The sequence below is a fragment of the Aricia agestis genome, chromosome 9 (genome assembly GCF_905147365.1).
Source record: "Aricia agestis chromosome 9, ilAriAges1.1, whole genome shotgun sequence".
In the NCBI taxonomy this organism is placed as follows: Eukaryota; Metazoa; Arthropoda; class Insecta; order Lepidoptera; family Lycaenidae; genus Aricia; species Aricia agestis.
Window position 1 is genome coordinate 954,042 of NC_056414.1, and position 27,168 is coordinate 981,209.

Genomic DNA, 27,168 nt, shown 5'->3' on the forward strand with positions numbered 1-27,168 from the left:
TCCAAACTCGCTTTTATTCACTGTCGCAAACAATGTCAGAGCAGCAGCAACAGTGACTTCAACGTCCATTTTACTCTAATGCGCGAACGTAAATGCAAAGATTGAGAGTGTAGAGGGCCGTATTTGTTCGCGTCGTGTTCACGGCGCGTTGCATCCGTGAATCGCGGCCGCAATTCGCGCCGCGCGTGTGGAGTCCGCATCAGAGCAGCAGCAACAGTGGCTTCAACGTCCATTTTACTCAAATGCGCGAATGTAAATGCGAAGATTGCAAGTGTTACAGAGGGCCGTATTTGTTCGCGTCGTGTTCATGGCGCGTAGCATCCGCGAATCGCGGCCGCAATTCGCACCGCGAGTGTAGAGCCTGCATTAGAATACCGCATAACACATGTTGGCGCGAGCCGAAGTCGCTTGCCAACATAAAACGCTCTTAAATTGAATATAAAAGTCGGTGAAGTGCGAATCGGACTCGCGCACGAAGGGTTCCATACCATTTTAGAGAAAAATAGGCCAACATTTTTTGTATAGGGTCCGCATTAAAATATATTTAAGTATTTTATGTTAATTTTATTATTTCCTACGATTATTACATTACAAATAGATTTTGTGAATATTTCAAGTACCTAGCTGTCGCCATTATTGATAATATAGATTATAGACTATAGAGCAAAAAAAGCCACAAAAATTAGCTGATTTGTTTCAGAGCCCTCTTGGCTCCTTAAATATTTATTTTATTTTTGTATTTGTTGTTATAGCAGCAACAGAAATACACAATCTGTGAAATTACAGAAGTTTAGCTATAGTGGTTCTTGAGATACAGCCTGGAGACAGACAGACGGACAGACAGCGAAGTCTTAGCAATATAGGGTCCCGTTTTGATAAAACTTTTGATACGGAACCCTAAAAAGGTAGAGACTAAAGACACCTTCCAAAAACATTCGGGCACGATCTCTCTGTGGTTCCTCATATATTTTGGTTTTTATGTGTGCGGAACCCTAAAGCGCGAGAGTATAATATAGTTATGGTTACATAGTATTGCTAACTGACGTTCAAAACTTTGAAGGAAGTGTGCTCATGTTAGCACACTCAACTTCTTAGTCGGATCTACTTAGAATGCCTAGGATTCCGTATAAACAGTTGCTGGGTTCAGTATGTTTAGTATGTGTACAAATTATATTTAAACAAATAAGTACACTTTACGTAAATTAAAATTGTACCTACAATTAAATATTTAGGGTTAGCAAGTAGCAAATATTTTATTTTAGTATCTTGTCTTGAGTGAAATACTAAAAAGTTTCGCATAACCATTCGGGTCGCTGGTCAACCCTTAGTTGCTAGGTTAGAACGTGCGTTAGTTCGCCGGTGAGTGACGTGGGACAGCGGCCAGTCGGTAAACTGATACTAAGTCGGCAGCCGACAGTCGTGTTGTGTGCTGAAGTAGGAACTAAACACGTAAGTTCATACAATATTTTAATGCTATTCGAAAAAAAATCAACGTTTACTAGCCCTCTTTTAAATTCTGCTAGTGAAATTTGAAGAAAGTTTTTTTTTTAATATACGTACTTGTAGTTTTATGATAAGAGAAACCTACTAGTATTTAATTGTATACTTATACATAAAATGAATAGGTACGTTTTTTTTAAATTATAGATGTAATAAAAATAATGGTCAAGTGCCAGGTCACGCGTTTGATCGAGTTCCGTCGGTTTTTTCGCCTTTGTATGGGGAAACTCGTGACGCTGGGGCGCTTGGCCAATTTTTTTTATTTTTTTTAAGAAGGCAGGTCGCTGTAGCCCTGACGTCACTGAGACCCATGAGGATCTATTGTGACTCCTTCGTACTAGAGTATCATCCCCAACCCAATACTGCTCATAAATTGAACGATATGGTTGGGGTTGGTGCCACGAATTTCCTCTGCGGACGAGTATTCGTGGCGACCAAGGTGCCTGTTCCTGCTCTGTAGTAGAGCAGGGCAGTCGAGGAGAAGGTGAATAGGTGTTTCATCCTCCTCCTCACAGAATCTGCAAGTCGTTATGTTACAAATACCCATTCTGTTTAGGTGTTTGTTGAGCTTGCAGTGCCCAGTTAGGCTTCTGGTAAGGATTCTTAATTGGTTCCTACCCAAGGTGAGCACTAATTCTGATTGTTTCTTGTTGAAGTCAGGAATTAGTGCCTTGGAGTGTTCAAGGCCAGGGGTCTCAGCCCATTGCTTCCTGCATAGTCTGTGACCCCATTCCTTGAGCACTTGCTTTGTGGTACTGGGAGTTATACCACAGACTGGTTCTGGACCATATATGAGACTCTCGGCCCCAAGCCTAGCCAGTTCGTCAGCGGTTTCATTGCCGGGGACGTTGCTGTGGCCCGGGACCCATACTAGGCAGATGTTGTTGTTCCTTCCTAGCATGTTTAACGTCTCAACGCATTCCAGAACTAATTTGGACGAGACTTTCAGTCAGTGCTTTAAGTGCAGCTTGACTATCGGAGAAGATAAGTTAAGGAGTTTTCAAGATTTTTTCGTGCCAGCCGTTTAAATTTTTCAGATTCCGGCGCCAATTTTTACGGCCGAATCCTGAAAACAAAATTTATTGAGGATTTACAACATGATTTTTTAGAATTACTTTTAATGTTCGTCATCAGTCATTGGAAATAAGATACCTAATGGCTAATAATAATAATTATAACATTTTTAAAACGAAACTTTAGGGTTCCGCAGTCTTGAAAGGTTTTGTAGAATAATATTTAGAGACGACAATAAAAGCGTCGTCAAATGCGACAAAACACATTATAATATTATTAATTTAATATTCTTAAATTAATTACCAAAATAAATCTTTCTGGCATAAATTTACTAAGAAGTCCAAAGCAATATATTACTTTTTTTATGAAATAAGGGGGCAAACGAGCACACGGGTCACCTGATGGAAAGCAACTTCCAACAAAGGTAATAGGGGAGGGTAGGGATGGGAAGGGAAGGGAATAGGGGAGGATAGGGAAGGGAATTGGGCCTCCGGTAAACTCACTCACTCGGCGAAACAGCGCAAGCGCCGTTTCACGCCGGTTTTCTGTGAGAACGTGGTATTTCTCCGGTCGAGCCGGCCCATTCGTGCCGAAGCATGGCTCTCCGACGTAATTATACTTATAGTTATTGAAAGCCACAAGTCACACAAATTGTGACGTGTGGCTTTCTTAATAAATACATGGGTAAATACAAAAAAAAAAAAAAAGATACATACAGCCGAACGTATAACCTCCTCCTTTTTGGAAGTCGGTAATAATTAAGATGCAATGTACAAATTAAGCTGGTTATGTATTTATTTAAGTACTAGCTGTTGCCCTCGACTTCGTCCGCGTGGACTTCAGTTAATAGCGCGCGGTGTCAATAAAATTGGTGTCAAAAGCTTTTTAAAACCCTGGTACCCCTTAAATCAAAATACCCAAAACAGCCGTGTAGTGTGCACATAATATGTTTTTTTTTTTTTTAAATTAAACTTTTTTATACCTTTTAAAGCTTATTTAGCGGTACACAACTTAGCTGCATAATGCATTACACAACTTTAGCTTTGCCCAATAGCCAATACCCATAGGCCATAAACTATTTAGTATTTATTATTGGTAGACTGTTGTTTCTGATTTCTATGTTGGTACGTGAGTTATTTAATAACATGTATAACAATCGAAAGAATCTAAATATTAACTCAACATGGTACCACCTCTTATAGAAATACATATGAGCAAGCGATAGCGCGATCCAGGCGACTCTTGGCGCCATCTGTTCCAGTTTTTGGAACTAACTTAATTTGAACAAATTTACGCATAAACACCCCCTTACAACCCCTTTTTCCAGTAAGAAGTAGCCTATGTCCTTTCTCAGGCTTTAGACTATCTGTGTACAAAATTTCATTACAATCGGTTCAGTAGTTTTGGCGCTGTTATTTTTGAATTTGATATCTAATCTAAGTTGGTAGGTGAGATCTTAGTTAATAACGTGTATAACAATCAAAAGAATCGAAAAACATAGCTTAACATGGTACCACATCTTATAGAAATACGCATGAGCAAGCAATAGCGCGATCTAGGGGACTCTTGGCGCCATCTGTTTTGAGTTTTTGGAACGAACTTAATTTGACCAAATTTACGCATAAACACCCCCTTACAACCCCTTTTTCCAGTAAGAAGTAGCCTATGTCCTTTCTCAGGCTTTAGACTATCTGTGTACAAAATTTCATTACAATCGTTTCAGTAGTTTTGGCGTGAAAGCGAGACAGACAGAGATACTTTCGCATTTATAATATTAGTATAGAACGTGTATAACAATCGAAAGAATCGAAAAATTTGACTTAGCATGGTACCACCTCTTATAGAAATACGCATGAGCAAGCAATAGCGCGATCTAGGGGACTCTTGGCGCCATCTATTTTGAGTTTTTGGAACTAACTTAATTTGACCAAATTTACGCATTTTCACCCCCTTACAACCCCCTTTTCCAGTTAAAAAGTAGCCTATGTCCTTTCTCAGGCCTTAGACTATCTGTGTACAAAATTTCATTACAATCGGTTCAGTAGTTTTGGCGTGAAAGCGAGACAGACAGACAGACAGACAGACAGAGATACTTTCGCATTTATAATATTAGTATAGATTACTAAATATTAAAATGTTAATGACCTGTTTCACCACTTCCTGATAAGTGCCGAATAGGCTATCCACCACATAGCTTGACAGATGTAGTAATGGAGAATCTGTGAAAAAAGTTGTGGATAGCCTATCCGGAACTTTATTAGGAAGTGGTGAAACAGGCCCTAACTCTAGTAATAATCGAGTTATCGCAACTTTTTATTGTTCTTAATCTAATTACAAACCTAAAAATATATATTTATGGTTCCGCATGTTTTTCACAACTCGTTCTAAGTATATAATTCATTTATAGTATGCAAATGTCTAGAATAGCATTAGATGAAAAAAAAACCTGATCACTTAAAGAAAAACTAACCAAAACTACATTTAGCCCGGCCGCACATTGTCCGAATTCTGATCAGAAACAGTTGAATTTCGCCGGACCGCCACCCCGCACACTATCCGAAATATCCTTCCGGCGAGTTCGAGCTCACTCGGCTCAGTACAAAAAGTAAGAGAGCGCGGACGTTCAACTGATTCTGATCAGAAATTTCGGAAAATATGCGGCCGGGCTTAATCAGTAGCAAATGTTCAAATGTTTCTGATCATAAAATCGGATCGCGTTCTCTCCTCCATTTTGTACTGGCCGAGTGAGCTCGAACTCGCCGGAAGGAAATTTCGGATAGTGAGCGGTGTGGCGGTCCGGCCGACGTTTAACGGCCTTTCCAAATAGTATAGCAATATTATATGTCATATTGCTATACTGTGCCAATATTCAATCATACAGCAGCTAACATTGAATTGACATAAAAATGTCTCTAATGTCTAGCTAATGTCTAATGTGAGCTGTTCCTATCTCTAGTAGGGCAAAACCAGAGATAGATCAAATAGTGGGAACGGCCGTTAATGTTTCTGATCAGTGATCAGAAATTTCGGACAATGTGCGGCCGGGCTTAAGCGTGGTCGCATCCATTGCCCTTTTGCTCTATTTTCTTCCTCTATTAATTGTGTTGGCTTATTCATTTTTCTATTCAATTCATAAACTCTACTTTTTTTAATACTGTACTACTAGTAGTACTGGGTAATAATTCGATCTGGGGACTAAACAGGTCAATAATGGGGCAATGGCCGTCCCACTTAACTTGCACAAGGTGAATTGAGGTGCATTGCCTCTGCTATTAGTGATCCTAACAAATCACTGCTCTTACTTTTGTTTTGTCCCCGACGAGTGAAACGTCAACAGTGACTTGGTTTAGAAGTTACAGATTTATTGGATGTATGTAGGCTCGAATAGGAATATATTACTACCTACTGGAATGTTTTCACGCTAGAATGCAGCCAAAGTATACAAAAAAAAGTATTCGATGTTTGACAACGTTTCTGTCCATAATATTCTGATATGACGTGTGCGCTGCAGTACAACATGTTGCAATTTGGCTACTAACTATGGCGGTAGCGGTCATTGACTCTCTGTCAAAAACTTGTCATTTTCAATATCCTCTACCGCCATGTTTCGCCGAGTAGGTACAGTATAGTAAAATGTCGTATTTACTCCATAGATAATACCCGCAACTCCGTTGCGCCAAAATTCATTTATCGCACATGAACCGTAAATTTTCCAGGATAAAAGTACCCTATGACCTTTCCCAGGACTCAAAGCCAACTTTCAGCAAAATCGGTTCAACGGCGATTTTAGGCGTGAACAAGTAACAGGCACGAGGCAGACAGATAAAAACACTTTCGCATTTATAATATTAGAATTAATTTACAATGTAATGGATATGATAATTTTTAAAAATTAGAATACTTAATAATTATTATAAAGATATTTTTTGTATTTTTTCCGTAGAACAATATTACAATTATAGCTGTTCCAGTTTATTTATGATTTGAACGTTTCATTTTCCTTTTAATGTAGGAAATTTACAACTAGGTATTTTTTTATCAAACTTCCTTAATATTCAGCAATGGCGATGCCTGCTAAGCTACGCCTCATTTAAAGCCTACCTATCCTACGACCTACCTGACTGACTACGTCTTATGTTTTCGACCGTCTAATTGAGACTTATCTATCAAGGTGAAACAAACACCCAAAAACAGAAAAAACAATAAAAAGATAGAAAATACAATTGAGTGCTCCCGTGCTAAAGGTCATAGAGATCCGATATCTTTGAAGATTTTCACTTGCAAATTTTAATGTCCTAATACAAGTTTTGTCTGTATTTCTAAATTTCCGTTGTCTCGTGGATATTGTACGAAACATTGGTTTTCCGTATGTTTAAAAATGAAATTTTGTATGTACATTCGTTACTCATGAGAATTTTTTATCTACTTTTTAAATTGATACTAGAAATAATTTGTATGGCAAAACAATGTTTGCCGGGTCTGCTAGTGTTTAATATATTATAATGAAGGTTAATCTACATAATAATTTAATGTGATGCAGGCTGAGCATGCAGCGCGCGGGCCCCAGCTCGGAGCGGTCGCCGCTGGTGCAGCCGACATACACCTTCGAGACCAGCGTCTCCAAGTCCTACCAGCAGCGACTCCGGACCTTCCAGTGCATCATCTGCGTGGTGTTATTGTGAGTTTTCATATTTAAATGCGATGAGTAAATGATTGGGTCTCTAAATAGACAAAGGGAGATGCCTAGTGCTTGAAATTGCCACTAAGCGTACATACAGCCTACAGGAGAAATTACTAGTAACAAGCAAAATTGCAAGTCCAACAAGGCCTTAAGCCTGTTTCACCACTTTCTGATAAAGTGCCTAATAGGCTATTCACAACTTTTTTGACAGATTCTCCATACTTGATCAGCTGTCAAGTTAATTGGTGGATAGCCTTATCAGGAAGTGGTGAAACAGGCCCTAAAATAAGAATGATTAGATTTTGATTCGTCTTAATTAGAAGTTTAGAATAAATTTTTTGGAGCAAACAATCTTTGTCTTTCCAAAAATTAAGAGGATCTTTATTAAACTTTGAGCAATCAGTGAGGTAATTAATAATAAAATGATTTTATCATCAATCCAAACAGGACAATAAAGCTATTAAAACCATAAAGTGCTCGTTAGATGTGTGAATTATTCATCAGATGTGAATAAATATATTATGTCTTCCACCAAGGGCGCCTGGTGCCATCGCATGATTAAAGGTCGGCATGACGAATGGAACACGTGCACAGTTTTACTGTAAATCACTAAGCTGCAAAGGAAAGTAGCCTAAAAAGTATAACTTCAAACCGTATCATACTATAGCGCCTTCCTCTTCCACTTTTGCTAAAGTGTCTGATAGACGTACGAACTCAAAGTACGCGGGTTTAAAGTTCGCGAACTTACTCGGCTCGCGTCGGTGACACACGAGAATCGCTCACACCGGATTACCATGCCCCCAGGCTCACGGCTCTTTGCTGACACACAGGCGATTAAGATCGTCGAGCCATAAGCCCGCGTACTTACTCGCACGTCTGTCACTCCCTTTAGTGTAATAAAAATATACTATCCGCCCTATTAGGTAGGGTCCTCTCAAAGTCAGTGCAAAATAATGCCTATGTGTCTAAACACACCATGCTGAAGATACGCGGCCGAATGTCGGCAAAATTACGCCTGCAAGTTATTTTAAATTACCGATGACACACCATGCCGAAATTACGTCACGTTATAGCGTGCAGCCGAACTTCAGTCGAGCGTAAGTTCGGCAGCGATTCGACAGTAATGTTTTTTTTTCGGCGTCAATTCGGCGGCGTTCGAAACACTGAATACATGGAAAAAGGTACGCAACTGAATTTCCGCCGCGTAACGTAATTTCGGCTCTTATCGTGTGTCATATCAGCCGAATGCGTCGGAACGTACCTAATATCGGCCACAACTTCGGCCGCATATCTTCGGCATGGCGTGTGTGTCTACTCAACTACTCGTATCAAGTACACTTGAACATAGCACATAGTAATCATAATTTGTATGTTTATACAGTGTGTTTCTAAGTGTGGTGGTGCTGGTGACTGTGTCGTACAACCTGATGATGGACTTCGCCAGCAACTCGAGCGAGGTGATGGAGGCCCGGGGGCCACTCAAAATGGCCTTGGGTGACGACATCTCACCGATACTGAATATTACGTGGCCTTTGAAACATTGTAAGTATCAATTTCATGTAGTGTTTGTACCAGACGTTTGTGTGTGTGTGTATACAGCATGTAACAGATCTTAGTGATAATACTTTAGGGTGTGTATGGGTCCCCTATGTAGAGTTCGCTGTGAAAGTTCTGTGAGAGTTTTTTTTTCACTTTTGTTTCGAAAACTTCAGGACGCACGGGCGTTTGGCGTTTTCCTATACAAATCACAAATAAATGTTTACTCTTTCAGCGCTTTTAACACGTATGTTCTACAGTAGCGACTAGCGCCTTAACTTCGGATCCGATAATTTTCTTACTCTCAACCTGAAAATTTTCGAGCTAGATTTTTTAAAATTCGTAATAATGTCCCGGGCTACGTTTGTAACGTTATGGCGTTGACGCAACATTCCCATTTCCCTCTAGTCCGACCAGATCCAGCGTGGGTAGGCGAGTGGCCGTCCAAAGAGAAGCTGGCCGAAGCCATAGCTCGGGGCAAAGAGAAGCTCCGGCGGAAGAGGCTAATGGAAGACGTCCTGGCGCCGCTAGACCTGGACACCCCCGCGTCCAGAGCCCAGAGCGCGGCGTACACCTCCTCCGTGATCAAACCCTGGGCGGACAACGCGTATGCCGTGGAGGAGGCGACCAGGGTTTTGATTAACGGGTGAGTTTTCTTATAAGGATTTGATGATGTTAAGGTTGCTTTTCTTTTTTTATCATTGGTACAAATTCATGTCCTCATTTTCATCAATATTTACAAAGGAAGATATAAATGACTTCAGAACTTTAATCCAAACTTAATGTGTGGGGTTTTCGTAATTCGAAATTTGTACATTGTTAGTTATTAACTTATTACCATAAAGTTAAAAAAAGGTTTTTTGCTTTATTTAATCTTGTACTATCAGAGAAGTTGATTCCTATGCAAATCGGGGACCTAAGTAGTTTGGTTGCGTTACGTCAAACCCAGCTGACAGATCACAATTAACATTGAATTGACATAATCCGACCAAATAACGTTGGTCTGTCAATTGCATAGGAATCAATTTCATCGATGGTACAATGTTAAGATCTGTCTGTCTATTAATCTATATCCGTAGACTGTATTGTTCGGACGCATTGACAATTAGGTGCATCGTAGACGAACGGATATCAGTTGATTGAGTTAACTAGCAATGCGAATTGTTCAACCTGGTTCAAAGCATGAGTTTGTAGCAGTACTACGTTCGTTCGCCGATGAAACAAAGAAAACAACGCGCTCTGAAAAGAACGCACGCCGTCTTTGTATACGTTCGTTATAGAAGTTAAAACACAGAAGAAAATCGCTCTGCAAAGAACGTACGTTCGCAATGACGAGAGAAACAGCTGTCCGTGTAGTAATACCGGACATGAACCGGCCTTGAAAAAGGCATTTTTCTAATAAGAATTCTTCGCAACAACACTACGCGTCTTCACATCGAGGTTACGTCGAGCGAGGGATCTTCGCAGCATTCATGGCGTTTGCAGAGCTTCCATCTTCACAAAATGGCGGCACTACAATTTATTATTACCGGCACGGCGGCGACCGGCAGCGAGACGTCGTCGGTATGGAATGCACGCGCGGACTGAATTCGCGGCCCGCGAGAGCCCATATTTATACTCGGGCGATGCCAGCGCCGCGAGCCGCGGTGCGTCCAGTTTCCCGCGCGGCAATCGTAAAACCGTGTAAATATTTCTTATTCAATTTTTTTCTCTTTCTTGTTTCTGTAAATATTTTGTATCCCTTTCTGTATGTCCTTTTCTAATGTTGTTAGCCAATCAAAATTAATCTTTTCAGTTCTGTACAGTTTCGTAATAATAATAATAATGTAAAAATTTTGTATATAAACCGCACAGATTGTTGAATAAAGCACTTCAGTTCACCACAGTAAATCGAGTTTTACTCTTTACTCCTCCGACCTCTAGTGAACTCTTAGAGTGACCAACCGGTCCTCCAAAAGTTTATCAAACAGGTCAATATTTTAATACAACTAGGTATCGCTTTCAAAGGCTGAAAAACTTTGAAGATATACTTTAATACTGTACTTTACTTTAAGATTGCTGTACTTTAAGATTGCTCAACAAAAATTAAAAAGGAAGGCGTAGGTAATGTTTGATTTTTAGGTCTGTTTGGTGTGCCGAGGCGTGAGCGGGGTGCGCGTCGAAAAAGTCTGGCTATTGGTAGATTAGCTATAAAACGGTGCGTCATTGGTATACAAGCAATCAAACGCGTCATCTGATTGGTAGTTATTATAACAATTTGTGTCTGGTTTCGGTAAGCGATCCTAAAGTTGGTGGCTATCAACTAAACCTATGAGGAATAAAAAGGTTGGTGGCTATCAACTAAACCTATGAGAAATGTCATCTGTCACAGCTACAAGTTAGAACAGCTCCGTAATTTTTTGCGCTAATAAAATAGTTAAAGACTGTTTTTCAAATAGTGCTTCAGTTTAATCGAATACTTAGTCCATAAACACTGCACAATATTGTTATCAAGAAAGGAAGTTAGTGATTAAGTGATTAAAACTGGAAGTTAAATCAGCTGTGAACATCGCTAATTAAAAATAATTTTAAGGTAGAGTGAAAATAAGTGTATCCTCAAACCAGAAGTCAATGACCCTATGTAACGTCTAGTGAAACATAACAAGCATAGAACTATTTCACGCATAGACGTCATCATCCTGCTGCATTGCTAGCACAAGCACGTAGACAAACGAAAGAAACTAAATTTTGACAGTTTTACCGGAAAAACATTGGAGTAAAAGTTTCTTTCCTATCTCGATATCTTTCGCTTTTGAAAATCTATAAGTCAAGCATGACGATCCGCTTTTGACATTTAGTTTCTTGATTCTGTTTTTATTTTTATTATGGCACTTGGCTATAAAACCATGGCCAGTGTCAAGTAAATGGCGGCAAATTCAAAAAATCGATGTATAGCAACCCTGTCTATAGCCGGAATTATAGTTTTGATCTACAAACTACGAATAATAAAGTTCCTTAGTTTTTATTATTCGTATTTCGTAGATCAAAACTATAATTCTGGCTATAGACAAGGTTGCTACACGTCGATTTTTTGAATTTGCCGCCATTTACTCGACACTGGCCATGGTTTTATAGCCGAGGTGCCATAATTAAAAAAAAGAACCAAGAAACTAATGTCAAAAAAAAAAAATTGCCGTTGATTTAATGCATATTTAATGGTTGCTATGGAAAGAGTTTCTTGTCTTTGTCCACTGAAACTCAAGTCGATGGGTGGTGCCATGCTCGGGAATAAGATATGTAGACATGGGAAAGAAACTGCCATTACTTTCTTCCGAAGAATCGACTGAGAAACCCCGTGCTAGCTACGCTGGTGAATTGGGAGCGGACTGCAGTCGCATTCGTATGAGCGAGGGTTCGTATCCTGCGTGCGCTCCACTTTTTTCAACATTAAATTCACAGTCACAACATCCATAATCGGCTAAAAATAATTGCCATGTCTACCAAAAAATGTTCGGGTTGCCTCATCGACATAAAAAGCCGGGAATATTTAAAATGCCCCAAATGCGATCAAGCATACGACTTAGAGTGTGCTAATATACCTTTGAAAGAATATCGCTCAATGACTGCTGATCACCGACGAAACTGGAAATGTCCAAAATGTTTAACATCACAACGAAAATGCGGTGACAACTCAAACACCCCTATTCGACAGCCTACAAATCCGAATGGAAGTGACGACGAGTATTCAAATAACGTTACATTACGCGCTAAAGGAGCGACCACTCACAACTCACCATACGTCACCGAAGATCGTCTGCGGGACATCCTAAGACAAGAAATTGGCAAATCACTACAATCCACAATCAAAGACCTGGTGTCAAAAGAATTAACTAACATTAGTCAACAATTAACTACTTTTCAAGATTCTCTTACGTTTTTTAACGAATATTATGAAAGCTTCAAGAAAGACTTAGAGGACAAAACGGTTGTTATAAAAACGCTTCAATCGGAGAACGATAAGTTGAAATCTACAGTTAACGAATTGTCAGACAGACTTTGTACCTTGGAACAAAACATGCGTGAGAGCAACATTGAAATCAATGGAATACCAGAAAGTAAATCTGAAAACCTTATAAACATCTTTTCCCAGCTAGCAAAAGTCACAAACTACCAACTACAAGAAAATGACGTCATGAATATTACCCGAGTTGCTAAGCTGAACCGCGACAGCACAAGACCCCGGAGTGTTATCGTTAAACTTCCAAGCACCCGCCATAGAGACGCTATTTTAGCCGCCATCGCAACTCACAACAAAAAGGAACCCAAAAACAAATTAAACACCTACCACCTTGGATTCGACGGGCCGAGCACCCCTGTGTTTGTAACAGAACATCTTTCTCCGTCTAACAAATCACTCCACGCAGCAACACGCAAGAAAGCTAAGGAGCTAGCGTACAAATTTGTTTGGGTACGCGGCGGACGAATTTACATGCGTAAAGATGAACACAGCCAAGCTAGACTCATACGTAACTTTGCAAGCTTAAACAATATCTCTTAGGTATAACTTAGTTAATTTAATGTAAGTGATTATTTTGTCTTTACAATTTACTTCATTATGGACATTTATTACCAAAACATTAGAGGAATTAGAACCAAAACTAATGAGGTTTACCTCAACATATCCCAAACCAATCACAAAATTATAGTTTTTACTGAGACCTGGCTCAATCCTAATATAAGCAATAATGAATTCATAAACACTGATAGATACCAGATATATAGGAGAGATCGTTGTTCTACCGCTAGTTGCAAATTGGACGGCGGGGGAGTTATGGTTGCAGTTTCTCGTGATCTGACTTCCACCCGCATCAACAACTGGGAAACAGGCTGTGAAGACCTCTGGATTATTATAAATATCAATATAAATAACAAAATAAAAAAAGTTGCTCTCTGCGCAATATACCTCCCCCCACCCGTCCAGTTGGATACATTGTGCAGTTTTTTAAATAATGTTAGTTACGTAACAAGTCATGTCGATGACATGGTTTTAATAGGTGATTTTAACTTGGGTTCTATTACATGGTCGGAGTTAGACGGTTTTAATTATTTGCTACCTAACAGCTGTACTAACGCTCTTGAACAGACTTTATCAAATTTTTGCCTATGAAAACAATTTGTTTCAATTTAATAACATCCTTAATATCGACAATAAAATGCTAGATCTAGTTTTTAGTACGATTACTGAATCTAGGGTGTCCCAGCCCTTGCATCTCATCAGTAAATTAGACCCTAAGCACCCCAATCTGCTAGTCACGCTACCAGCTGTAGTAAATACTAAACGCGGATTAAAGCCTAATGCCAGAAGCGACGTCCGCAATTTTCATAAAGCTGATTACGATCAACTCAATAACCATCTTTACAGTAGTTCCTTGCCACAGAAGCTGTCTCGAGTAGGCGATGTTGATGTTATGGTCGATATTCTAAATACCACATTACAACTGGCAATCACTAATTGCGTGCCCAAACGTAAAACTATTAATTCCCATCACCCTCCCTGGTTCAACAAGTCTCTACTTAGGCTAAAGTCGGAACAGGACAAAATAAGGCGGAACTACGCGAAATATAAAAACCCAAGAGATAAAATAGAGTACGAAATAATTAGGAACCGCTTTCAAAAGTTACATAAAAAATGCTACAGTGATTACAAACAGAAGTTAGAAAACAACATTCATAGCAATCCTAAATCTTTTTGGCGCTTTATCAAAGACAAGAGAAAAGGTCGTTCACCTATACCATCTCAGATGTTCCTTAATCAGACCAATGCTAGTACCGGACCTGAAATCGCAAATCTCTTCGCCACCCACTTCTCATCTGTATACACCAAGGAAAATACATACGAGCCAAGTCCTTTCCCCTCAAATGCCACAAAATTTCTCGGCAATATAACTATTTCAGTTTCTGAGGTCCGCAGGAGGATTCAATCTCTAGACATAAATAAATCCGCAGGGCCAGACGGGATCCCTCCAATTCTAATTAAAAAGTGTTGCAAACACCTCGCCCTTCCGCTTGCCATAATCTTCAACCGTTCCCTGTCAACTGGCAAATTTCCTAGAGCCTGGAAAAGTGCTCGTATTACACCCATACATAAAAAGGGCGATGAAAACAGCGTCACTAATTACAGACCCATATCTATCCTGTCGTGTTTTTCTAAGATTTTTGAATCGGTTATATGCCCATACATCACTCTTCATATTGATTCCAACTTAAGCGACTTCCAACATGGTTTTCGAAAAGGGCGATCTACCGAAACAAACCTTCTATCTTATACGTCATATTTGTCGCAGGAGGTTGACAAGGGCCATCAAGTCGATGCAGTTTACACTGACTTTACCAGCGCCTTTGACAAAGTCAGTCACGCGCTTTTAGTGAAAAAGCTCGAGGCTAGCGGAATTCATGGTTCCTTGCTTAATTGGTTTTCCTCGTACCTCGAGAGAAGGACGCAGCTTGTTTGTGTTGGAGGTTACGAGTCATACATCTACGAAGCGGAATCTGGTGTACCTCAAGGAACTCACCTGGGTCCAATTCTTTTCTCTCTTTTTATAAATGATATCTGTCACTTTATTAAACACAGCAAATACTCCCTTTTCGCAGACGACCTAAAGATATATAGAATAGTGCGATCCCATCTAGACCTTTTACTTCTGCAAGACGATCTTAACAGTCTTCATGAATGGTGTGTAATTAATAAAATGATACTGAATCCTAATAAATGCTATCATATTAAATTCACTAGGAAAATATGTCCATATCCATCTAGTTATAACCTGCACAATTCCATTCTTGAGGAGGTAAAGGAAATTCGTGACCTGGGTGTGATCTTGGATTCCAAATTAAAGTATATGTCTCATATAGAATCCATTGTCACAAAGTCAGCTCGAATGATGGGCTTTATAAACCGGAATTCATCTGGCTTTCACTATGAAACAAAAATTCTACTGTTTAATCATCTTGTTCGCAGCCATCTTGAATATGCCAGCTCGATATGGAACCCAACATATGTGACTCATTCACAGATCATTGAATCTATTCAAAGGTCCTTCACCAGGCGACTGGCATTCTCCTGTTCGGGATTTTCTCACAGGTCTCCATATGAACAACGGCTAGACTTTTTTAAAATGCCATGCTTAAAGACTAGACGAACTGTACATGACCTGCTCCTACTACACAAAATAGTGAACGGCCTTACCTCTTGCAGCGATCTACTCAATCTTTTCTCGCTAGTAGTCCCATACAACTTGCCTCGGAAGCCAATTACTAACATACTGTGCGGCCTCTCTTCTAGAACTAATTTAGGCTCACAAGCTCCAGTCTCTCGAATGTGCAAACTATATAGCTATGTTTGTTCCAATGTCGACGACGATATAGATATTTTCGGTATGTCCTATAGCCAGTTCAGAAGAAAAGTAATGACATTTTATAACATTAATTAATAAAATACAAATATATATATATAATATATAGACATGGCGCATTTTGTTCTTATATCAAACGTTATGAACTATGACTAATGTACAATTATCTATTAAGGTTTTTGTTGCTGTAAACACTACAATATTGTTAATATTTAAAGCTCTTCCTTATTCCAATAATATAATTAATGTAATTTTTGTTGTTATCTATTGCTAGCAATTTATCTTCTAGTAGGAGCAATGTAATGTTATTGATTATTTATTATTAATAGTATCTTAGTTCTGTGTTAAATTGATTATTTAATTATTTTAGTTAAGTAAGTACTAATTATGCTTGAATAATATGATTAACTTGTACCTTAGCTAACGTTGTGTCACCTATAAAAGTGCATGTATCGGGATTGAACCTACTTGTGTTGTTTTTTAAATGTAATGTTCAATACATGTACTGCTGGTGTCCTTTAGAATAAATAAATAAATAAATAAATAAATAAAAAGTCTTAAAAGGCTGATAACCTCAAACTGGGACTCGAATTAAGTAATAGGCCGATTACTATCGAACCGAATATAATCGTCCCAAATAATAGCAATGAGATTAGTTTAATCCCACCTATTTAGTAACTAGGTATATGTAACGTGAGTCGACCGCAACACCGTACCCGCGCGGCTTCACCGGTCAAGTATCGGGTTTACAATTCGGTTTATAGTCTGTTGGCCTTAAGAATATCGTTTCCATTAAAATTTAAAATTCTCCAATGACATGTTCGTACCCATCGATTGCTGAATGAAATTTGGTGAATAATTTGAGATAGGTCATAAAGCTATTTACTTCTTTTCTTTACGCAAATAGACAGTTAAGTAATATATAGTCTATAAGCGCAAGGAAGAAAGATCTGTATAATACACGTGACTCGTGAGCATTGATATGGATACGAGCCAAAACAATAAAAAATAAAGTACGTCGATAGTTTTGTTCGAACATTCGGTAATCGTCGTTTCTGAAAAATGTACCTTTACTTCATCATTGCAACACCAATGAGCTACATAATACGATAGAATGTATGACCTCGGCTTTAATATCAAGTTCAGAACAAAATTGAATGCCAGATGTACCAGATATACTAGCAATCGTTCAGCTGTTGGTGGACAAAGGTGTTACGAATTACGACACCCGTATGTGGGACCGCGTGTCTAGCTCAGCACTAATCTCGTCCGTTAGAGGAAAACCTTCAAGTACAGTCATTATGAGACCTACTTCCAATAATAAGATCTTCTGATTCGTTGGGATCATTGTTTTATTGATTATTGATATCTTTGTTTTGAAGTATTGCTATTAAGAACTCGCGATGGTGCCCGCAATTCCGTTGCGCTAAAATTCGTTAATTGCGAGGTAACCGTACATTTTTCTGGAGTAAAAAGTATCATGGGCATCAATGGGGCAATATTATGGAGGATAAAGAATATGCGCCTTTTACATTTGAGAGCACGAAGCGTTACACTTTGCCACGACGACGATTGTAATAAGAACGGTTCTAATATCAATAAAAACTTCTCTGTGTAAACTCGTCATGCCATGTTTTTAGTCTTCTGAGGCTGCTAAAGGATTCCCCTCTGTCCCCCCGTGGCGACGTCATTGTTGCCAGAAACTAACAGCATCACCATTTTCAGCACCCCAGCATCGATAATCGGGAACGGCATAGGCATAGGACCCAAGGTTGAAGGACTCACTGACATGCCATTCTACTGCACGGAGAACCCTCCTCCCTGCCCGCCGACCAAGTACAGGTCACAAGATGGCTCCTGCAACAACCTCCAGCACCCGTTGTCTTGGGGCGTCGCTAATACGCCTTTCCGAAGAGCTGAAACGCCGTGGTATGGAGATGGTAAGTTCTTACAATTTTTGCTGTGTAGCACCTCCATCGTGGGTATCGCCATGCCGCTTGGGGATATATGGGTTAAACTTTGGTCTTTAAGTTTCCTCTCTTCAGATGTTACAGTATATACGCTACTACACCACACTATAAATTATAAGAACATTACTAATAAACTTTACAATGTTTTATTACCTTTGAAATCTTGATAGCTATTTGCAAACATTACATAATGTATTCTGCAATCGAATTCTCCTTCAATTAGATTTTTTTAACTGCATAATTTTTTATTTTTTTTATGAAATAACGGGGCAAACGAGCAAACGGGTCACCTGATGGGAAGCAATCTTCCGTCGCCCATGGACACTCGCAGCATCAGAAGAGCTGCAGGTGCGTTGCCGGCCTTTTAAGAGGGAATAGGGTAAAAGGGGAGGGTAGGGAAGGGAATAGGGTAGGGGCGTAGGGGATTGGGCCTCCGGTAAATTCACTCACTCGGCGAGACACAGCGCAAGCGCTGTTTCACGCCGGTTTTCATATTCCTTTTTGTGTACTCAGGCTCAATGGCCTAACTTCCTTTTTGATTTCATCTGGCATAAGCTCATCCATACTACGTAGCTACGCAGCCGATATTCACTTCCTCAATTCTTTCATCAATCAGGTATCAGCTCCCCCCGTTTTCCCAAGGATACGAAGGAACTGCCGAGTGCTCGTGACGTGAGCGTGACCGTCCACCGTCCCTCGTACGCCCACGACTCCGGCTTCACCGTCATGCTGGCGGTCTGGGGACAGTTCATTGACCACGATATTACTGCCACGGCGTTGAGTAAAGGTATGATCAAGAATCTTTGGGCGCTGTAATAACTTTGTCATAGTTGGTCCTAGCAGCAGTGGACTTAATAATAGTAATTTACAAATTTTCAGTTACGATTTATCCACAAACCTTCATATTGATTTTACTACATCGTCTAGACTGTGAATAACATCTGCTGCTGAAGTCATTTCAGGTTAATTGGGTTTGTTTCATTTCTTTGCTTCCTTATCATCATCGTAATCATCACCAGGAGCTAACAACACCGCACTGAAGTGTTGCGACCAGACTCAACCGCCTCACCCGGAGTGCTTCCCCGTGAAGCTGGACGTGGAAGACCCCTTCTACCAGAACTACAACCTCACCTGCATGGAGTTCGTGCGATCTGCGCCGGCGCTCAATTGCAACTATGGTAACTTAAACTTTGCGAAGTACCATCGAGGAAATTGATTCATTTGGGCGGACCACGTCAATTCAATTATTTGTGATCTGACTGCTGGGTTTGACGTAACGTGGCCAAACTACGTATGTCCCCCATCTGCCTGGGAGTCAACTTCTCTGATAGTACTAAAGACAATACAGGGTAAGATTTGCACTACAGCAAGGGTCTCATGTAATAGAAGCAAAAAAAAGGATTTTTGCATATACCTATTTCAATAATAATAATGTTTATTTCAGACTTGTGTGTACAGTGTATGTACACTGATGCTACAAAGTACAAACTTATCCAAATTAGAGTTTACATAAAATATTATAATAATAGAAAAGAACAAATTAATTTTAACAGCGACAATAAACAATTAAATAGTAGATGAAGATTTTAAACAATAATGTTATTTTTACTTTTGACAAGGATAGCGCCTAAACATATTTTCATTTGAGTGATGTTTTATTCGCTATTTTATCTCTAACGCGTTTTTAAAGTTACCTTATAGTTTATAAGTAGATACTTCAAACCCATTTAGGTCCTAGGGAACAAGTGAACCAAGCTACCGCCTTCCTCGATGGGTCCACCGTGTACGGTTCTAGTGAGTTCAAGACCACACAATTGAGGACCACTGCTGGGCAGCTGAGGATGCTGAAGGTGGGCATGCGGGAGCTGCTGCCTCCGTCCACGGACCCCAACGACGGCTGCAACACAGTGGAAATGAACGCTAAGGGCAGATACTGTTTTGAATCTGGTGAGCATTTTTGCTATGGTTGGTTTCATTCGAGGTGCTTACTTATAGTGAGATTTGATATAAAATGAAAAATAGACAGTGGGATATCAATATATTTTATAAAAAAGAAAACAAGCAAGAAGTACATAAATCTAATATTAGGTGCCAAACTTAAAAAATTTAAATAAAAAAAGAAGTACACATTGGGACTCGTTTATTAGGTGTAAAGAACTCTTAAAAACCATGACCTACTCACTAAAAAATAAAATATCCCGCTCAAGGTAGAACGATAAGCCTTTAATGTTTTATTAACCATAATATAATATAAATCAGAATAACCAATCATTTGGCCAATAATAGATGCCCATCGATAGGTATATAGAGATGGCGCATAGATAACATATAATTTACATAAATACATTAAAATTATCATGGAAACTGTACTTGTACTATTTATAATATTGAATTTAATTTACATTAATCAAATACATTATGATAATATCAATAAATTGAAATATTGAGTCAAATATTTTATAATTGTGCAATTTAAGTGTAGGTAAGAGATTCTTGCCCTTACAGCATTCAAAACGTTATTAGACGAATATTCTTGTTTAAATTTTAACGCCTATTTCAACGCCAAAGTCACCTCCATGTCGAGAGTCAAGAACCACGGATGATCATTACTTCTCAGGTGATGACCGCGCCAACGAGAACCTGCACCTGACTACGATGCACCTGATTTGGGCGCGGCAGCACAACCGCCTGGCGCGGGAGCTGAAGTTGCTGAACCCGGGGTGGTCGGAGGAGGTGGTGTTCGAGGAGTCCAGGCGCATAGTCGGCGCGCAGATGCAGCACATCACGTACTCTGAGCTACTGCCTTCTATACTGGGTGAGTAACAGGTGATGAGCGCGCCAGTGAGAACCTGCACCTGACCACGATGCACCTGATCTGGGCGCGGCAGCACAACCGCCTGGCGCGGGAGCTGAAGCAGCTGATCCCGGCCTGGACGGAGGAGGTGGTGTTCGAGGGGTCCAGGCGGATAGTCGGCGCGCAGATGCAGGACATCACGTACTCCGAGCTACTGCATGCTATATTGGGTGAGCTGCAAAAAAGTGTAGGCTAATGTGAACCTGATCGAAATCCATACTAATATTATAAACTAGATGTCCCGTGCGGCTTCGCCCGCGTAAATTAGGAATTTTACAGAAACCGTACATTTTCCCATAAAAAATGTTTCCCCCGTTTTTCCCACATTTTCCTGAGTTTCTTCGGTCGTATTAGTCTTAGCGTGATAATATAATACTCGATAAATGATCTATCTAACACTGAGATAAGTTTTTAAATCGGACCTGTAGTTCCTGAGATTGACGCGTTCAAGCAGGCATACTCTTCAGGTTTATAATATTAGGTAGGTATAGATTTTTTTTAATTATCGAGTCTCGATCTAAAAGACTATGAAATGGTATAATATGTAATTTGCATAGTAGCATATGCTTTCTGTTCTTAAAACAACGTCGAAACTCCCAAACTTGTATCTATAAAGAATCAGGAGTTCTCTCAGCACCTTCCGAACCACGGTATACCAGGTATATCTCGGTGCAAAATCTTACTTGTTGGTAGCATATGCTTAGAATACTTCTCACGAAACCGAAGTCACCACATGTTTCCCTATAATTTTTGAGGAGTTCCCTCGATTACTTATGGATCCTTCATCAGATCACCACTTTTGTGAATATAATACCAAATTGGGATGATACCCTATATACCAAAAGAAACATTTTGAAAATCGGTTAACAAACGGCGGAGTAATCGTTGAATATAAGAAAACAAACATAACACCTCCCCCATTTTGAAAGTCGGTTAAAATTGTAGCTTATGTGTTATTCTGATGTATAAGCTATATTATTGTAAAGTTTCATTAAAATCCGTTCAGTAGTTTTTGCGTGAAAGAGTAACAAACATCCATACATCCATACATCCAAACAAACTTTCGCCTTTATAATATTAGAGGATTAGTAGGACTAGTAGGATTCGAAAATGTGTCTGCCTGTCTGTAACCTCTTCACAGACAAACCACAGTACTGATTTTGCTGTTTAGTATTGAGATACTTTGAGTCCCAGGATAAAGCATAGGATACTTTTTATCCCGTAAAAATGTGCGGTTCTCGATTTGTACGCGCTTGCGTGTCGTTTGACGCGCCGAAGTTGTGCGCATCACTTAGTACTTTAAAAATTCATATGATCTATGTTCTGAATCATTCTCCATGCAGAGTTATGAAGTTTCTAAGCAATTATGGCATTATATCGTGATAAATAAAAAAAATAATTGAAACTTCTTTCAGGTGATGACATAATGTTTGCTCTGAACCTCACTCTCAAAGAAGAGGGATATTCAGACAGTTACGACCCTACGGTAGATCCCTCCATCGCTAACCACTTCTCAGCTGCTGCTTTCAGATTCGCACACACGTTGTTACCTGTAAGTCCTTTGTTCGATTATATTTTTTCTTAACAATAATCAACGGCGTCATCTAGTATTTTAAGATTCAAAGACTTTATTAGCATCATCAAGATTCAAAGACTTTATTATAATATAATCAAAACTCCCTTCACCCAGGGCCTCATCCGCAACACGGATGCTAGCACGGGCTCCATCAACTACGTCCACCTCCACCAGATGCTGTTCAACCCCTACACCCTGTACAACAAGAAGGGCCCGCAGACCGCCATGAGCTCTGCCATGAACACCCTCGTGCATTCTGTTGATCCCCACGTTACTGCTGAGGTGAGTATCTTGACTACGGTGGAGCTAAAAGGGATGCTCCCAGACACCAGATGCTTTTCAACCCCTAGACGCTGTACAACAAGAAGGGGCGGCAGACCGCCATGAGCTCTGCCATGAACAGCCTGTTGCATTCTGTTGCTCCCCACGTTACTACTGAGGTGAGTACTTTGACTACGGTGATGCTAAAAGGGATTATTAGGTATTACAATGTCATCTCCGAGGAAAAGCTATACTTAGAGCCTGCTTGCTACAGAGGGAAGGACAGTCTTTATGGAATTACTGTAGTTTTTGCATTTTAGGGCTCTGTACTCATAGGGTAAAACTGGGCTCTATTACCAAGGCTTCGCTGTCCATCTGCCACTTAGCTGTATTTTGAGAACCGCAATAGCTAGACATTTGATTTAACACCAGATGAAAGCACAAATATTCGTGTGTGTATATGGCATCGTAGCATCCAAACGAGTGGACCGATAGTCATCTATGTTTATAGGGTACCCCAAGGGTAAAAACGGAACCCTATTACTGAGACTTCGATGTCTGTCCGTCTGTCCGTCTGTCTCCAGGCTCTAACTCAAGAACGGTAATAGCTAGAGAGTTGTTCATAGATTATATTGTATTTCTGTTACCGCTATAACAACAAATACTAAAAACAAAATAAATTTAATATTTAAGGGACGCTCCCATACAAAAAACGTGATTTTTTAACGTTTTTTGCTCCTTATTAATGATAACAACAGGTAGGCACCTGAAATTTTCACAAATTACTCAGTTTTAGCCATTCATAATAAAATTTTAATAAAATTATTAAGTAAAGGGGGCTCCTATACAAAAACACTCATATTTTTCTTATTTTTGCTCAATAGTGGTACGGAACCCTTCGTGCGCAGTCCAAGTCGCATTCACAATTTTTTTTAAAAGCTGACATGATCGACAGCGTTCATAACCATAATTAATCATCATCAGCTCGCTCACTGTTGGAAAATTAAGTTTTTCTTTGTTTTTATTCATGTAGGATCCTTTTTATTTTTAGTGCAGGCCAAGTATTTTTAATTCTGAGTTCTGACGATATTAGTTTGACTTTATCGAACATCTCTTGTATAATTCGTGCATTAAACAATCATTGAACGGAATTTTAATGTATGATAAACGATAATCTTTTACATAATTTAACATTCGATAAAATAAATTATAAGTCGATCTGTAAAATAAGACATTATAATTAATAGTATTAATGTAATAATAAATATAATATAATTTCATACATGAACATCCTGTGTATTCTAATTTTATATTTAAATAATAATAATAATAATAATAACGTTTATTTAATAATCCAAAATAAATCCTAAAGAAACACAATTAAAATTGCCAACAAGCAACATTTCAAACATAATATATTATCTCAGTGCTTATATTTCATCTTTCCTAAAAAGGATTATTTATTTTATTGTTGTTTCATGTTCTTCCAAATAAGACAAAAGATACCAAGTATAAATCTACTTCCAGCTAAGTGAGCATCTGTTCGAGCGCCCCACCGCGCTGAACGGGTCCATGGTCGAGATCACCCAGGCCAAGCCTGCAGGTCCCTGCGGCCTAGACCTGGTGTCCCTCAACATCCAGCGCGGGAGGGACCACGGCCTGCCTCCGTACCGCGTGTGGAGGGAGCACTGCGGCCTGAGCAGACCCTGGGACTTCGGTGACCTTGAGACGGTGTTCGATGATGTCTCGCTGACAAGGATCAAGCAGATCTATAGGTGAGTATGTTTTAGATAGGAATAATAATTGATGTAAGTAACTGTTTAATGCTCTCGGGCTTGATTTATATGCGTCCGCGCGAAAAAGGGATTTGGCCGCTATACCGCGAAATCACAAGCAATTAATGAACCTATCTAAAAAATCCAACAGCGTATCTAAACAACAATCCAAATCCAACAGCGGCGTGCCGTTATTTAAATAAATCATTACATCATAATATTGCAATTGCTTGTGATTTCGCGGTCTAGCGGACAAACCGCTCGTTCACGCGGATGCTATAAATCAGGGGTTCCCAAGCTTATTTTGTCTACCGCCCACTTTGAGAAAAAAAAATTTGGCGCCCCCTTTGTTTCACCTTCTTTTAAATTAAAGCCTCTAATCAAGGCTCCCATTTACCGCCCACTTTGGGAAAGGCTGCTATAAATAGAGCCTCATAAATCATAATTTACTTTTAGGAGATTATATTTCATGCCATGAATCTGCTGGTATGTTTGAAATAGGAACTTGATGTGGTAAAACTTTTTTATCATTCCATAATTGAGTTTGAAAACCACCCTTAAATCATCTCCTGGTCAATTTTGGTCAAAAATTGATCAAAAGGAGATGACTTAAGGGTGAAAAAAAATCTTTCAGATCTTTGGCTGAACGTCCAAACGGTTAGAGCTTCGCGTGATCAAAGTAAAATGCATAAGAATAGAAACACTGAGAGATTTTAGGAATAAGCTGAGAGATTTCCTTCGTCAATCTGTCTCTTTGTCTATATCACCATCGAAAGAAACTCGTCCTATGGTAGGCGTAGTCTGCTCTGAAAAATAAAATCTTGCATATAATGTGTTACAACCACATTGAATACCAAGAGAGTATTTTTGGGGCATTTCATAACGTTGAGTTTCCAGTCACGTGGACGACATAGACCTATACACGGGGGCGCTGGCCGAGAACCCGCGAGGACGACTCCTGGGCCCCACCTTCACGTGTCTCATCGCCGACCAGTTCCTGCGCCTGAAGATAGGAGACAGGTTCTGGTATGAGACCAGCGATCCGGAGGTGCGGTTTACGGAGGGTGAGTCTTTTCGTGGTTGAAGGTGGTGGTAGTAAGTGGGTATTTTGGTGAAAACATTATAACGTTGTTAAAAGTGCTGATCCACAGCACCGTAGTTATGTAAACGTCCAGCATCCAACTGTCATATGTATGTAGTGTACACATTTCTCAATAACTGCCTAAACCTTAAGCCCAAAGCGAAAATATCATGTGGAATGATGTTGAGATTTTTGGCCTTGGTCCTGTGTTTATTAAAAAGAAGACATGCTAAAAAGGACCAACATTTGGATCTATCTTGCAGCTGGTATATATCAGCTGTCACTACTTTCTCGCTAATTCAACCCAAATAACCCAAATTTGCACCATCCACCACATAACTAAATTTTTACCTTTTTTTAGAGCAACTCGTGGAAATCCGTAAGACGACGCTGGCAAGCGTGATCTGTGCCAACGAGGTGCTGCTGGACCAGGCCCAGCCCAGGGTCATGGAGGCGCTCAGCCCCACCAACCCGCTGGTGGACTGCATGGAGCTGCCTCAACCTTCTCTTGCACCCTGGAAGGTGCCAACTCCGGAGCCAACCCAGTAAGGGTTTTGATACTCAGATGAGGATCTTAGTCCAAGTGATTTCCTAGTAGATGTAAAATTGATTCATAGACTAATGGCGAACCTATATTGGTCGGGTTATATTAAGTCAACGTAATGGAGGCTACCGCGTGTGAATTTGCCACTAGAGGCGCTAGTGTCGCGTGAGGTCTAAAAAAGTCTATTTTGTACTAGTTTTAGCGGTCTTCGTGACACAAATTATTATTTATGCTATTTACCTGTTGAAAAGCGATCTCCTATGTAAATTATCCCAAAAAATATTATTTTGCGATCAATGTAAATGCTTTGAGAATGAAAGAAATAATAATTGTATTAAAAAATATTCAGTTATTAAAAAAAATATATTATATAAAAGTTATGGGATTCTAGATTATAAAGTCGGCTTTGATAGCTATATTTTGGACCTTAGTCGACAGTTGCGCCAACTAGTGAGCAGAAAAACGGTAGCCCCCATTGATGTAACCCGATCAAATTAAGTTGGACGCCTTTTTTCGATGAATCAATATCTCTTTAGTACCTACTACTGCAACTAAGTTTTCTAGAGAGTACAAACATAATTGAAGACGTGAGTGGAAGAATCGAACAAGTAACATTTCGTAACATACGGACAATAACTCATTTCTTCCCTTATTATTTTCATAAAACTTGTAAATCAGCTACTTCATACCTAGCTAATATAGATATATTGATGTAGCCAGATGGCTACACATATTATAATCCACAGTTTTTCTTTTTCAAATTATTTTTCCGTCCTTAAAGCCTCCATTTAAGCAAAAAAACGGGAAGTTTTTCCATGTTACTTACTTTATTCTTCCACTCACGTCTTGAATTATTTTTTGTGTATAGATGTTTGCAGAAATGAATAATTATTCTTTGACTACCGAGCAAGCGCGTTGTGTAAGTACAGACAGCAAAAAATTAACGTTAATAATTAATAATTAATTTAAAACGACTCTACTTATT

The 27,168-nt window shown here is 39.5% G+C and overlaps 1 protein-coding gene across 2 annotated transcripts; it reads left to right on the forward strand.

The window, feature by feature from the left end:
- Nucleotides 1–1,364: 1,364 nt before the first annotated feature.
- On the forward strand, nt 1,365–26,491 carry LOC121730415 (chorion peroxidase-like). 2 transcript variants are annotated; one of them, XM_042119441.1, is made up of 14 exons: nt 1,365–1,449; nt 7,055–7,192; nt 8,577–8,737; nt 9,140–9,377; nt 17,848–18,062; nt 18,709–18,879; nt 19,112–19,270; nt 19,824–20,039; nt 20,710–20,907; nt 22,362–22,498; nt 22,637–22,804; nt 24,311–24,558; nt 25,456–25,622; nt 26,001–26,491. In XM_042119441.1, the coding sequence occupies exons 2-14, from the start codon at nt 7,062–7,064 to the stop codon at nt 26,186–26,188; spliced, it is 2,397 nt and encodes a 798-aa protein (XP_041975375.1). In that variant the 5' UTR covers nt 1,365–1,449; nt 7,055–7,061; the 3' UTR covers nt 26,189–26,491. The 2 variants fall into 2 exon arrangements, with proteins under 2 accessions (XP_041975375.1, XP_041975376.1); XM_042119442.1 differs by lacking the exon at nt 20,710–20,907 and adding an exon at nt 20,919–21,116.
- The last annotated feature ends 677 nt before the right edge of the window (nt 26,492–27,168 follow it).

Coding starts and splice junctions, on each gene's coding strand:
- LOC121730415 (XM_042119441.1), top strand. CDS start 7,062: ATGCAGCGCGCGGGCCCCAGCTCGGAGCGGTCGCCGCTGGTGCAGCCG. Junction 8,738..9,139: donor TACGTGGCCTTTGAAACATT/GTAAGTATCAAT, acceptor ATTTCCCTCTAG/TCCGACCAGATCCAGCGTGG. Junction 19,271..19,823: donor GGCGCTCAATTGCAACTATG/GTAACTTAAACT, acceptor AAACCCATTTAG/GTCCTAGGGAACAAGTGAAC.